At 45.4% G+C, this 15,679-nt stretch overlaps 1 protein-coding gene across 7 annotated transcripts in view; it reads left to right on the forward strand.

Annotated features, from left to right (window-relative positions):
- Positions 1-15,679, forward strand: part of ltbp1 (latent transforming growth factor beta binding protein 1) — a 285,919-nt gene that overhangs the window by 241,342 nt on the left and 28,898 nt on the right. For all 7 annotated transcript variants that reach the window (XM_033025818.1, XM_033025817.1, XM_033025819.1 and 4 more), the window contains one exon: positions 2,383-2,541. In XM_033025818.1, coding sequence (XP_032881709.1) covers positions 2,383-2,541 — 159 coding nt within the window. The remainder of the gene's footprint in view (positions 1-2,382; positions 2,542-15,679) is intronic.

The raw sequence follows: 15,679 nt of genomic DNA on the forward strand, positions 1-15,679 counted from the left end.
TTACGGTAATGGGATGTATGTGGCTTGGAAATGGCAATGCTCAGCCCCCAACTGCTCCCAACATTGAAATTTGGGAATCCTGAGTGTATGTGAATATCCCAAATTTGTTGGCCAAGCTGCATTAATGATCACCTGGCAGCACTCCAACGTCTACTGCGCTCCGAGGAATGAAGTCATTGCCTTGCTCAACCTTTTCCCAATCCCTTGAATCCTGGCATCATCCTCGTATGTTAGATTGAGTTAGATAGAGCTCTTAAAGATAATGGAGTCAAGGGGTATGGGGAGAAGGCAGGAACGGGGTACTGATTGTGGATGATCAGCCATGATCACAGTGAATGGCGGGGCTGGCTTGAAGGGCCGAATGGCCTACTCCTGCACCTATTGTCTATTGTCTATACTTTCCCCTGGCATTTGTTCTCCCAAAGTGCAGCACCTCTCAGATAACAGATGGAATGGAAAAGTGTGAAGTTATTCACTTTGATTGGATTAATTTAAAGTCAGCATTCTTTTTGAATGGTGAGAAATGGTTAAATATCTCTGATCTTCCACTGAGCAGTAAACTGCCTGAGGCCAACAGTCACCTTCCTGTAACGGGATCCTGGGTGCAAACTTCCCCTAGGAAGTCAGATGTTGAGCTGATGGACAAGGTGCTGCAGGTTGTACATGCTGACCCTATGTCTACCATGGTACCGACATTCATTCAAGCTCCAGCATCAGGCATGCTGGCTGTCAAGTCAATTGAGTAATTATGAATCTCTCTGACATTCACAACATGTAATGCTCTCTAAAAGCTATCAACATTTAAAAATTATTAATAATAATACCTGAAATCCACAAGTAAGCAATTACTTTATGACTGGCATATTGATACAGCTGGTCGAGGTGTTGCCTCACAGCTCCAGTGATCCCAGTTCAATACTGGCCTCAGATCCAGTCTGTGCGGAGTTTCCATGTTTCCCCAATGACTCCGTGTTTCCTTATGGTGCTCCAGTTACAACACACGTGACAAAGCCTTGCCGGCTGACAGTTCATTCTTCACTGTAAATTATCCCGTGTTTACGTGAGTGGTAGAATCTGAGGGTGTTGATGACGATGTGTGGGAGAATAAAGTAGAATAAAGTGGAATTATTACAAAATGGTCAACCAAGGCTCAGTGGCCAAATTGTCTGCATCCATGCTGTATGACTACGACTTCAATTACAGTAAATTATACTTTTAAAGTCAACCCAACTGAATCAGAAGAAAGATAGACACAAAAAGCTGGAGTAACACAGCGGGATAGGCAGCACCTCTGGAGAGAAGGAATGGGTGACGTTAGTCTGAAGTCTGAAGTCTGAAGAAGGGTCAAGACCCGAAACGTTACCCATTCCTTCTCTCCAGAGATGCAGCCTGTTCCATTGGGTTACTCCAGCTTTTTGTGTCTATCTTCGGGTTTAAACCAGCACTGCAGTTCCTTGTTACACATGAATTAGAAGAAAGGAGATTACTTTGTATTTGTCCATCTGTCAACAGTGAATTCATCTCATTTCAATCAGTGGGCCTTCTGCCACAAGTTCAGTCGGCACACCGATCAGCCTCACTGCTGGGAAATTCGTGCAAGTCGGCACACTTCTGCTGGGCTTCCTGCAATCTCCAACACTTGAAAACAGTTAGAAAAATTGTTATAAAACCAGTAATAAAAAATTGAAAACTGCCTGAAGAAGGGTCACATTAATGAAGCTTTAAGGAACTAGTTGTAAATAGGATAGTGTCATTTAAGGGACTTTTTGAAAGACACATGGACATGCAAGTAATGGAAGGATATCGATCACATAGAGGCATAGTTTAACTTGCCATTATGTTGGTGCTGACTTTGTAGGCCAAAGGCCCTGTTCCTGTGTGGTACTGCTCTATGTTTTATATTCCATGGCATAGATAGCAGGAAACTATTTCCTCTTTTGGAGACTCTGTAACAAAGAGGGCATAACCTTAATGTCAAGGCTATTTGGGATTGATGCCTAAAAGTACATCTTCACACCAAGGGTAATAATACCTGAAATTATTCCACTCCAGGAAAAGCTGTTGAAGCTCAAGAGTGAATGCAAACTTGAAACTGAGATTGCTAGATCATCGCTGGCAAGGAGCATGGAATCATGGTGGGAAGAAGAATTTAAATAGCAGATCAGCCAAGATCTAATTGAATAACAGAACAAGCTCAGGGGGGTTTGAATGACCTAATCCTGTTCCTAGAAACAAGAATTACAGAAACTCTGAGGCATGTGTGTAAGTCCACAGAGCAATGTTAATGGATTTAGTCTGTCATCCTCAGATGGTGATACTTAGTGACACTCAAGACCTATTTTATTTTTAACTCTCTATTCTTCCCCAATTTTGCTCTTTCAGAACAAACCGGTGAGGAGGATATATGCTGGCAGGTGGTGAACAGCCAGTTTATGTGCGACTCGCCTTTGGTGGGTCGAAGGACTACGTACACTGAGTGCTGCTGCTTATTTGGAGAAGCGTGGGGTATGGACTGTGCCCTTTGTCCCATGAGGGCAACAGGTGAGGAATGATCTCTGGATCTCTGTGCACTATTACTCTGAGGACCAGGAATAGGGGGGGAGGGGGGGGAGAAAGATGATCATGGGTGACGGAAGTAGCTGCATCAATAAGTAATGCAGATGCCTCACTGTTCTAGCAGCCTGGGTCTGATCCTGTATGCTATCTGCATGAAGTTTGAATCTTCTTCCATTAATTGCCTGTTTTATTTCCTGTCTGCTCTGGTTTTCTACCACATGCAGAAGGCACCCATTGTTGTGTTGAATGTCTAGTAATAATTATGCCTCGAATAGGTAGGTGGTGGAAGAATCAGGGGGAAATGCATATAAGAGAGAGAGAATAGATTACAGAGAAATAAGTGAGGGAATGGGATTGATTTTATTGCTCTTTGAGTTGGCATGTTGATGGGTTGAAAGGTCTATGACATAAGGCAAAACGAATAATATAGGGACAAGATATTTCCAAATAAATGGATTGAAGGTTATTACTCAGTTACCCTAAAGGAGTGATTTGAGTTTTGTTCTATTATAAAATACCAATCTCTTCTTTATAGTGATATTGGCTGAGGGATTGGCTTCCGTTCTTTTTTAAGGTTGATGTATTCATGGCATTTAGAAAGATATGCTCAAAATCTGCTGTTGATTTCACAAATCTAGTGGCAGCATCCATCAAAATTGTCCACAAACACTGCGCTGAACCAGTAGCCATGACCTTGGCACTAGTAACCAATCTGTGAATGTGTCTTTTCTATCCATGGGCAAAGGAGCGGGAGGTCAGCAGGAATTTCGCTGAAGACAGAAAAGAGGCATCAGCGAGTTCATTTATATCACCCTTCAAGGACATTGCTGGGTCTAAATTTTTTACATCAATTGCTGGCATAGTGACCGGCTTTGAACAGATGCTGGTGTTATAGTTTTGAGCTTCCAGTAGTAATTGGAACTTCATCCTCATTTATTGGTCATTATTTAAAATCATTTCCAGATACTCGTCCACACTTACCTGCCTGGCTTTAGAGTTATTGTTATTCTTTACGTTAATTTTGGGATATGCTGACTGACAGTCCAAAATGCAAGCGGCAAATATGTTTTTCCTTACTTTGCTATAATCTTCCAAAGGCACAGTTCACGCAGTTCTGTTCTCAGGACAGCAGACAGTTTATAGAGAACCCAAAGTAATCTCAACCTGCAGAATGAACACCATCCAGCTAAGGATCTCCATGCCTAGGGTTGCCAACTTTCTCACTCCCAAATAAGGGACAAAAGGTTAAAAAAAGGGACAAATTCCCGATGGCAATTCGTTGATCCACCCGGCCGTGGCTGGGCGAATGATGAGTTGGCCCGGGTGCTGGACTGCACACAAAGCCCAGCCGGCGGCCAGCTGAGGAGTTTTGGCCCGGGCCGCGCGACGTTGCATGCATAGTCCGGCGCCCCAGCCAACTCGTGAACTGATGATCGGCCATGAGGAGGAGGGGTGGTGGTGTAGATGGTAAACGAATGTCCGAGGGTTGGGCAGCTGGCCGGGCTGCCGACCGACGGGGCCACGGGCGAGGTGCTGCTGCTGCACTCCATGGGCTGCACTACGTCGGGACGGGTGAGGCGGGGCCAGACGCGGCGCTCCGAGCCAACAGTCCCCTCGACCCGAGTAGTAGCAGTCAAATACGAGACAAGGGCGGTGCGTATGGGACAAACCAATTTAGCCCAATATACGGGATGTTCCAGCTAATACGGGACAGTTCGCAACCCTAGTTACGATCACAACATTAAAAAAACATTTAGACAATTACGTGGATGGGAAAGGTTTAAAAGGATATCGACCAAATGCTGGCAGGTAGGACTAGCGTAGATGGGGCATGTGGTCAGTGTGAGCAAGTTTGGCTAAAGGGCCTGTTTTCACGCTGTATGACTCTCTATGACTCTCTCTATGTGAAGTGACTATTTCTTTATGCTAGTTATGAGCCTGATAATTGGATAATAATGCAACATGTGTGAATTTATTTAGTGTTATATCCTTCAATGTATAGTACTTCTGAATTGACGCAGATATGAAACCAAATCCACAGGTCTGGTCCCTTTATTAAACTGAACCACAGGGATTTATAATGTTCAGATCACAGATTCTCAAATGCACTGTCATCATTACCAGGCTTACTACCGCCACCTACAGGTAGTAGATCAAAGTTACAAATAAACAGACAGACATACAGTACGAAACGATAAAACTTTATTCATCCCCAGAGGGAAATTTGTCTGCCGGCAGTCGCAACACACAAGATACACAAAAACTTGAAATTAAAGGTGAAAACAAACAGTAAAAGACAAGCGACTGTCGGCTGGCTGCCGTGTGCACCGTGCCTTCACCGGAACAAATGAACAAACAAACAAACACAGACTTATCCCCTGGACAGAGGATTCTAAGCTAGAGGGCCCCCCTACCCTCCCCACACCGGGTCCTCCATTGTCTTATAACCCCCCGCCCATGCTCATCGACCGCAAGGTCCCACTGCCACCAAGGCTCCCGCTACCGCCACAGCCGAGGCCCGCTGAGGCTCCCGTTGCTACCGAGGCCCCACTGTCGCTGTCGCCGGCCCCACTGCCGCTAAGGCTCCCGTTGCTACCAAGGCCCCACTACCGCTGCCGAGGCCCACGTTGCCGCTGAGGCTCCTATTGCTACCGAGGCCCCACTACCACTGCCGAGGCCCACGTTGCCGTTGAGGCTCCTATTGCTACCAAGGCCCCACTACCACTGCCGAGGCCCACGTTGCCGCTGAGGCTCCTATTGCTACCGAGGCTCCACTACCACTGCCGAGGCCCACGTTGCCGTTGAGGCTCCTATTGCTACCGAGGCCCCACTACCGCTGCCGCCAACCCCACTGCCGCTAAGGCTCCTATTGCTACCGAGGCCCCACTGCCGCTAAGGCTCCCGCTACCGCCGAGGCCCCATTGCCGCTGTCGCCGACCCCACTGCTACCGAGGCCCACGTTGTCGCCCAGGCTGCTGCAGCCGAGTTTCCCGCTGCTGCCGAGGCATCCTGCACACCACAGAAACAGCCCCATCAGCCCAAATTGTCCATGCAAAGTAACTCAGCGGCACAGGCAGCATCTCTGGAGAGAAGGAATGGGTGATGTTTCGGGTCGAGACACTTCTTCAGACTTCAATTTTAAGTAAAGCTCTCCATTCCAGGCAACAGCCCAGTGAATCTCTTCTGTGCTCTTTCTCTTGCTACAACATACATCCCGTAGTGTGGTGACCAGAGTTTTGTTTAAATATACAATGCGGAAACAGGCCTTTCGGCCTACCGAGTGCGCGCCAACCAGCGAACCCCATATGCTAGCACTATCCTACACACTAGGGACAATTTACAATGTTTTTACCGAAGCCAATTAACCTACAAACATGCAAGTCTTTGGAGTGTGGGAGGAAAGCGGAGTACTAGTAGAAAACCCATGCAGTCACGGGGAGAACGTACAAACTCCGTACGGACACCACCTGTACTTAGGATCGAACCCGAGTCTCTGGCGCTGTAAGGCAGCAACTATACCGTATCAGCACACTGCCGATCCATATAGAACAACATCCTCCCTGTAAAACATTTTTACACTTTACTGGAGGTCTAACATGGGCAGGACCTACACTGTAAATGGCATTGCTCAGGGAAATGTTGTAGTGCAGAGGGATCTCGGTGTGCATTAGGTTCTGACTGTGTAACTGCAGTGGCAAGGTTTTTTACAAAGAACTGTATGGCAGGGTGGTTTGGAAGGTTAGATCATATTGGATTCAGGGCAACCTGACCAACCGGATACAAAATAGCTTGAAGGTAAGAGACAAAGACTGTTGTTGTTGTTTTTCAGACAGGAGGCCTATAATGAGAGGTGTGCCGAACGGATAGGTGCTGTGTCCATGCAATAGAGACATACAGCATGGAAGCAGGCCCCTCAGCCCAACGCCCACGCACACTGATATGCCCCGTCTATACTAGGCCCATCTGCTTGCATTTGGGCTATATCCCTCTAAATCTATACCATGTACTGTCCAAATGATTTTGAAACACTGTGATAGTACCTGCCACAACTACCTCCTCCGGCAGCTCAGTCCATATACCTACGACCCTTTGTGTAAAAAAGTTGACCCTCAAGTTCCTATTAAATCTTTCTACCCTCATCTTAAACCTAGGTTCTCTGTTTCTTGATTCTCCTACTCTGGGTAAAAGACTGTGTGCATTTACCTTATCTATTCCTCTCATGAACTTATACACCTCAAGAAGACTGCCTCTCATCCTCCTGCATTCGAAGGAATAAAGTTCTCGTCTGCTCAACCTCTCCCCATAGCTCAGACCCTCGAGTCCTGGCAACATCCTCGTAAATCTTCTTTGCACCTTTTGCAAGTTAACAGCATCTTTCCTATAACAGGGTGACCAAAACTGAACATAATATTCTAATTGGGGCCTCACCAATACCTTGTAAACTGTAACATGACCTCCCAACTTCTATGCTCAATACTCTGACTGGTAAAGACTAATGTGCCTTCATGACAATTTTATCTACCTATGTCGCTACTTGCAAGAAACTATGTGCCTGCACTCTAAGGTCCCTCAGCTCTACAACTCCCCTGAGTCATGCCATTTATGATGTTGGTCTTGCCCATGTTAGACCTCCAGTAAAATGTAAAAATGTTTTCCAGGAAGGATGTTGGCCTATACGGTTGCTGATACGATAGAGTTGCTGCTTTACAGTGCCAGAGACCCGAGTTCGATCCTGAGTACAGGTGTTGTCTGTATGGAGTTTGTACGTTCTCCCCATGACCACGTGGGTTTTTTACGGGTGCTCCGGTTTAATTCCAAAGATGTACAGGTTTGTAGGTTAATTGGCTTTGGTAAAAAGATTGTAAATTGTTCCTAGTATGGAGGATAGAGCTAGTGTACAGGGATCGCTGGTCGGCACGTACTCAGCGGGCCGATAGGCCTGTTTCCACGCTGTATATCTAAACTAAACTAAACTAAATATTGTGGGAAAAAAATATTAGATTACTGCAGTCTACAGAAATCTGCTGTCCTGACAAGTTCATAAATGACCCAGACCTACTTTAATGTAGTTGGCTCTCAACTGTCCTCTCATGCCTTATAGCTGCACTAAACTATCAGAGCCTTCTCTACTTTCTCAAAGGCAGTTAGGACATGGGCATTAAATTAGTGACTTGCCATTGGCACCCATGAGAAAGCAACAAAAAAAATTGATCAAAGCTATCTGTGTTTTAATGGTATTTGTCCGATATACTTTACTCGCATCTTTTTAGATGGTTTGCAAACTTAATCTCAATAGGTCATTACGCATTATTCTTTAGAGAAGCAGACTCTTTTTGAGTATTCAAATTGGAAAATGTAAATATTTCTAAACACACAGAAACCACCCACATGTAAGATAGACACAAAATGCTGGAGTAACTCAGCGGGACAGGCAGCATCTCTGGATAGATGGAATGGGTGACGTTTTGGGTCGAGACCCTTCTTCAGACCTGAAACATCACCCATTCCTATCCAGAGATACTACCTGTCCCGCTGAGTTACTCCAGTATTTTGCGTCTATCTTCAGTGTAAACCAGCATCTGCTCGCTACAATCTACATGTAGTGGTCAGGTTGAGTATATGATGTGGAGCCACTTCATAACTGTTTATATCGCAGCATTTTCTGCACTCTTCCAGGAGCCTGGAAACATGTCTGATACATTACTAAAATGATGACTAGACAAAAATGATGAATGTTGTCATGCAGAGCTAATGAGCAATGTCTTGCTTTTATCAGCACTAATTCCACAATGTAGTCTCTTCTGAGGCTGACTGTGGGAATCGTCCTACAGTATTAGAAATGAGCCTCTAGTGCAAGTTGTTTTTAGGGATAAAGTTGTTCAAGATCTCTGCCTTGCCAAAGGTTAATGTTTATATATGGAATATTAAATTTATGCCAGTGCTCAGTGTGAACAGGTACAGGATTGTACAACTCTCCCTGTTTTACAGAAGCATCAACAAATGGTATTTGATGCCAAGATATATCCGATCTTGGCATAGATGCTCAAAGATTGATTATGGGCATAGGTTTTAAAGCTCTAAAGGTGAAAAAGAGGGGTGACAAGGTGGAAAGTTTTTGGGAGATAATATTGGAGCTTGGAGGCTGAAGACAGCTGATGAGCAGTGCAGCTGTCAAACTCTTTCAAGCTGGAAAGGGTATAGGGACGATTATGAGAATGTTGCCAGTGCAAGAACTATAGGGAGAGGTTGAGTGGAACACAGGAGGATGAGGGGTGATCTTATTGAGGTGTATAAAATCATGAGAGGAATAGATCAGGTCGATGTACAAAGTCTCTTGCCCAGAGTAGGTGATCGAGGACCAGAGGACATAGCTTTAAGGTGAAGGGGAAAAGATTTAATAGGAATCTGAGGGGTAACTTTTTCCACACACAGGGTGGTGGGTGTATGGAACAAGCTGCCAGAGGAGGTAGTTGAGGCAGGGACCATCGCAACATTTAAGAAACAGTTAGACAGGTACATGGATAGGACAGGTTTGGAGGGATATGGGCCAAACGCAGGCAGGTGGGACTAGTGTAGCTGGGACATGTTGGCCGGTGTGGGCATTGGGCCGAAGGGCCTATTTCCACACTGTATCACTCTATGACTCTAGGATAACACAGGAGACCAGAATAGGAAGGATGCTGAAGTGGAACACAGGAGAAAATGATAAAGAAAATGAAAGATATGGCCTCCGAAGAATTTCAAAAGAAGGATGAGAATTATTAAATTGACATTTAAAACACATTTGGATAAGAACATGGATAAGCAAGGTTTAGAGGGATGTGGGCCAAACACACATGCATGCGGGAATAGTATAAATGAAGCATCCTGGTCAGCATGTGCAAGTTGGGCCGAAGGGCACGTGTCTGCGATTTGTATGCTATATGTTATAATGTTTGTGTGTTATGAGTTAGTGAAGTCTTGCAAGTGCAGGACATTGATGTGAAATGGGACCTGGGCATCATAGTTTTACCAAGAGTATGAACTAGTTTTGCCAACCAGTGTGTGGGTGTAGTCAAGCTCAAAGGTGACAAAGGAATGAGTATTTCAACACCAGATTAGAGGCAAGTTGAGGGAGTTGATGGTTCTAGGAAATTGGCACAAAAGAGGAATTGTAGGCTAGAGCAATTAGAGTCATAGAGTCATTCAATATAACTCAATGCCACAACTGATGATACCATGTGTCTTCTTTACCATCTTTTTAACGTGTTACTACTTTTAGGGAGCAATGGACTTCCACCCCAAGATCCCTTTTAGCATCAATGCTGTTAAGGGTCCTGCCATGAACTGTATACTTTCCGCTGACATATCACCTCCCGAGGTGCAGCACCTCACTCTTGCCTGGATTAAACTTAATTGTCCATTTTGCTGATCATACCTATAACAGATCTATATTCCGCTGTATACTTCGACAGCCTTCTTCACTGCCTACAGCTCCACAGATTTGTGCGTCATCCGCAAACTTGTTACCCAACTCCTATACATTTTTGTCTAAGTAATTTATACAGATCGTAGACAACTGAGATCCCAGTACTAATCTGTGGAACTCCACTGGTCACAGACTTCCAACCAGAATTACACTCCACCATTATCCTCCGTATTCAATGGGTAAGCCTGTTCTGAAAACAAACTATCAAGTCACTGAGGATCCCATGCATCTTAATCAGCCTTCCATGAGGGATCTTACCAAATGCCTTGATACTAAAGTCTTTACAACATCCACTGCCCTATCCTTATCAATCACCTTTGTCATAGAACCATACAGAATGGAAACAGGCCCTTCAGCCCAATTCATCCATCCTGATCAAGATGTTCTATTGAGCTAGGCTCATATTCTTCTAAACCTTTCCTACCCATGTATCTGACCATGTTCTTTAAATTATGTTATAATACCTGCCTCAAATACCTCCTCTGGCAGCTTGTTCCATATACCCTCACTGAATAAAAAAGTTACCTTTGGTTTCTATTAAATCTTGCCCCTCTCACCTTAAATCTATGTTCTCTGGATTTTGATTTCTGTACCTTGTCATCTTCTCAAAAAACTCAATCATGCCTGAAAGACATAATTTGCCCTGCACAGAGCCATGCTCACTTCCTTAAATAAACCATTCTCTTCCAAATCTGAGTAAAACCTATCGTGAAAAGTCCTCTCAAATAGCCATGATTGTATTGAATGGCAGAATAGACTTGAAGTGCCAGCTGGCCCTCCTGCACCTTATGTTCTTATGTACTTGTGCCGTACTATGTAAGAAGGTGACAATCCATGTCTAAAAGATGGCACAGATATAAGGTCCGTTGTAGAAGAGTACAGAACATTAGAAGGCCATTTACATGATTATCATTTTTGAAGCACAATCAAGTTCATCCCTCACCTCATTCCTTTCTTCCTAACTTTGATTTTTTTTTACTTTCAAGCTTTCATGGCCACCTTAAAATTTGTGTCCTGCCGTGCCTTGCTGTTCTGTATGAAAGTAACTTTTTCTCATGTGGCCTCTAGTTAAGGACCCTTCAATTCCTGGATAATTGGTGACAAAATGCACTAAATAAGCAGCCATATTCGCAGACTTGGTGCCTAGCATCCACAGACTCTGAAACTGATGTGGTGCTGACAATGAAATTCTGATTAAACAATAGACAATAGGTGCAGGAGTAGGCCATTTGGCCCTTCGAGCCAGCACCGCCATTCACTCTGATCGTGGCTATTTGATAAGACTCAAAAAGATGATTCTCCTCTGGTTCAAGTAAAGATGGCAGAGTTTAGTTTAGTTTAGAGATAGAGCACGGGATACAGGCCCTTCGGTCCCAAGTCCGCACTGACCAGCGATCCCCGCACATTAAGACTATCCTAGTCACACTAGGGACAATTTACACTTATACCAAGCCAATTAACCTACAAACCTGGACATCTTTGGAGTGTGGGAGGAAACCAAAGAGCTAGGAGAAAACCCACAGAGGTCATGAGGAGAACGTACAAAGTCCGTACAGACAAGCACCCACAGTCGGGATCAAACCCGGTGTTCTGAAGCTGCAAGCGCTGTAAGGCAGCAGCTCTACTGCTGCGCCACCGTGACACACCTGTGAGCAGGAAAGTAACCACTAAAACCATCTTCACATTGAGGTCTGCGGATCAACCAGAACCAATGGTGCCTGACTTTTGATAAAGAAGTGGAAGGCTGGAACTCACCACCGCCTGATCCAAAACTGGAGTTGTGTTGTGGTTTGGCCGTGCTGTTTCTATAGAAACTGTCAGTCTGCCAAAGCAACTTTTTGACTGATTACTTCAGAAAAAGAAAGAGAACTCTGCAGCAGCCAGACATAAACATAATCCTCGTGAATTCAGCTTGTAATGCTGGAGGCCTGTGTATTAGGAATGTATCCTCCAGCCTGATTTCTCACCACTATAGCTGACCTGAGGCAGCATTGAAGGCAGTATGATGTTGACATGGGCAACATCAGGCCACTTGGTCCAATGTATCCATGCTGCACACAAACCTCCTCACCCCCTGGCCTACATCCTCTTACTCTACTGAAAAATCTATTTGTTCCTATCTGCCTTGTGCCTCCCTTATAAATATGTACATCTGTATCTGTATAAATACCTGTGGGGCTCAGCTTTGTAACCTCAATATTCCAATCACTGTCTGGCTGAAGAATTTTCTTCTGAGCAGTTGTATTTAGTAGTGCCCATTGTTTGACCATCAGCGCCGATGTTGTCCATGCTGGGTGGAGGCTCAAAGTCAGTCCGACCAGGCCTCCTGCTTCAGGATGTTAGGCCGCAGAGCGACTGGAGATACAATCCGGAAAACAATCGCATCTCTGGCAATTTCCCTCCCCCCACATAAAACAAACAAGAGAACATTTACACAAACCAGTATGTCTTTTATTTGGAATGTGTAGGAAACCAGAGATCCCAGAGAAAACCCACATAGGTCACGGGGAGAACGTACAAACTCTACACACAGCACCCTGAGTCAGGATTGAACCCAGTCTCTGGCACTGTAAGGCAGCAATTCTACTGCTGTGCCACCATGCCGCCCCAGACCCAGAATTTAAAGCGCCCTCCTACACCATTGCTTTGGTCACTTATTGGTGATTTCTATTGGTCAATTTGAATACTCACTTGCATATGACACAGTTACAAACTTAGAGCTCCTGCACTTCAATCTCCCATTTAGTTCCCTGAAATCTATCTCAGTCAGCATCCACAGCCCTGTGGAGTAGTGAAATAAATCTCCCTCTCTCAGACAAATGACTGACCACTTTTTTACTCCCCATTCCCCTACTCATAACAAGGACAGAGTCCCCCTTGTCCTCACCTTCCACCTCATCAGCCGTCGCATACAACATATAATCCTGCAACATTTTTGCCACCTCCAACGGGAATCCACCACTGGCCAGATCTTCCCATCTCCTCCCCTTTCTGCTTTCCGCAGATATCATTCCCTCCGTAACTCCCTGGCCAATTTGTCACTTCCCACCCAAATCACCCCCTCCCCTGGTACTTTCCCTTGCAACCGCCGGAAATGCTACACTTGTTACTTTACCTCCCCCCTCGACTCCATCCAAGGACCCAATCACTCTTTCCAGGTGAGGCAAAGGTTCACCTGCACCTCCTCCAACCTCATCTACTGCATCCACTGTTCCAGGTGTCAACTTCTCTACATCGGTGAGACCAAGCACAGGCTTGGCGATCGCTTCGCCCAACACCTCCGCTCAGTTCGCACTAACCAACCTGATCTCCTGGTGGCTCAGCGCTTCAACTCCCCTCCCAGTCCGAATCTGACCTTTCTGTCCTGGGCATCCTCCATGGCCACAGTGAGGCCCAGCACAAGTTGGAGGAAGAGCACCTCATATTTCGCTTGGGTAGTTTACACCCCAACGGCATGAACATTGACCTCTAATTTCAGATAGTCCTTGCTTTCTCCCTCCTTCCCCCCCCTCCCCCTTCCCAGCTCTCCCACAAGCCTACTGTCTCCGCTTTTTCCTTTATGTTTCCCGCCCCCCAGACATCAGTCTGAAGAGGAGTCTTGACCCGAAACATCGCCTATTCCTTCTCTCCATAGATGCTGCCTCTCCCGCTAAGTTTCTCCAGCATTTTTGTCTACCTTAGATTTTTCCAGCATCTGCAGTTCTTTCTTAAACATGACCACTGTGTTGCCTTAGTTCTGGGCTTCCTCCAAGGGAAACAGCCTCTAGGTTAACCCTGTAAAGCCTGCCGGTGTATCAGTTGGGTCACCACTCAACTACACAGGGTATGATTGTGAAGAGGGCACTGGAAACCAGCCTGATTCTCCCTTCACATGAAATGCACCTCTCGGATTTTATGTTGGATCATGACCTACAGCAGAAAATGTGAGTGATGTTATTCCCTTCCCAGCATGATGCCAACATTTCCTGCTTCTTGTATTATTCCAGGAAGGCAAAGAACATCAAAGAATACCATTAATCACTTTTGGCAAGACAGTCCTGGTGCCGTGAGAGGTTTAGGAACTGTACTAGAGTACATGAGTATAATATAACTTTTGTGAGTATAATGGCCTCAGAGTAAATGGGGCTGGGGTAAATGGAGTTCTGCCTTTGGCTCAACAGAGCCAAGGGGAAATGAAGCAATATGACCCCTGCGCCACTGAGTACTGCATTAACTCACAAATAAAAGCCACAATGTCTTGCATTGTGGGTTAGTAATGAAGACTACAAAATATGACTTTCATAGGTCACGTCCGCCTTGGCATTTTCTCTGACTAAAAGTACTTCCCCATTGTTGCTGTATCCATCAGTCCCATTCTTATCAGTTGCAGAGGCATTCATCCAGCGGGTCTATTTATCATGAGCCATAAGGAGGCCATTTAGAGCATCAAATCTCCATCAGCTCTGATAGTTTTCCAATGAGTCCCATTTTCTAGTTACTTCCCTGCACTACGTTCTCTCCCACTTGCTCGTCAGTTCATTCCCCACTCCAATCTTTCTGCCAACCATCTACACTATGACAGTTTACAGGAGCCAACTTGAGTTTTGTTCTCTTAGCCCACCAGCCCACTAATCTCGGACAGCAGGAATAAGGAGTTTAGATTTAAGAAACACATTTTTCTTACTTTCAGGATGTACTACACTGATCATGTGATGTAGGAACCACTGCGGCTAATTTGTGGGCAGCAAGAAACCACAGGCACCTTTCTGATGATAACCTGATCAGATGAGACAGCTTTAGGAGGGAACTGCAGATGCGGATTTACACCGAAGATAGCCACAAAATGCTGGAGAAACTCAGTGGGATAGGCAACATCTCTGGAGAGAAGGAATGGGTGACGTTTTGGGTCGAGACCCATTGTCTCTCTCTCTCTCCCCTAACTCTCAGACTGAAGAAGGATCTCAACCCGAAACGTCACCCATTCCTTCTCTCCAGCGATGTCGTCTGTCCCGCTGAGTGGCTTTAGCGAATGGGTGCAGGAATGTGAGAACCAGCATTCCTGTTGGAAAGAGGAATTGCATTGGTTGAGCTGTGTGTAAATCAAAGAGAGAGTGTATTTGTAGACGCTGCTTGACATTGAGCTGAATAGTTTTGTGTGTGGATGCTCAGTAATGTTGATCACCCTCGGCTGCATGTCCCACTGGCTGTTCTTGTATCTGGTGGTATGTACTTTCAAGCTTTTTCCCCACATGAAAGGGGAGAAGAGGAAATGAACGAGATGTCATTAGTCCTTGATTATGTTGGCTTCTCTTCCGAGGCAGCATGAAGTACAAATGGAGTGGGGGGAGGCTGTTTTGCATGCTGGATGGGGCTGTGTCCACACTCTCTGCAATTTAGAGTCATATAGCATGGAAACAGGCCCTCCAGCCCAACTTGTCCATTCTGACCAAGATGCCAGTGTGGTGCAATGGTAGATTTGCTGCTTTACAGCGCCAGAGACCCGGGTTCGATCCTGATTATGAATGCTGTGTGGATGGAGTTGTACTTTCCACCCTGTGAATATGTGGGTTTTCTCCGAATGCTCCGGTTTCCTCCCACATTCCAAAGACGTACAGGTTTGTTAATGAATTGGCTTTGGTAAAAATGATAAATTGTCCCTAGTGTGTAGGATAGTGC

This window comes from Amblyraja radiata, chromosome 8, assembly GCF_010909765.2.
Source record: "Amblyraja radiata isolate CabotCenter1 chromosome 8, sAmbRad1.1.pri, whole genome shotgun sequence".
Classification (NCBI taxonomy): domain Eukaryota; kingdom Metazoa; phylum Chordata; class Chondrichthyes; order Rajiformes; family Rajidae; genus Amblyraja; species Amblyraja radiata.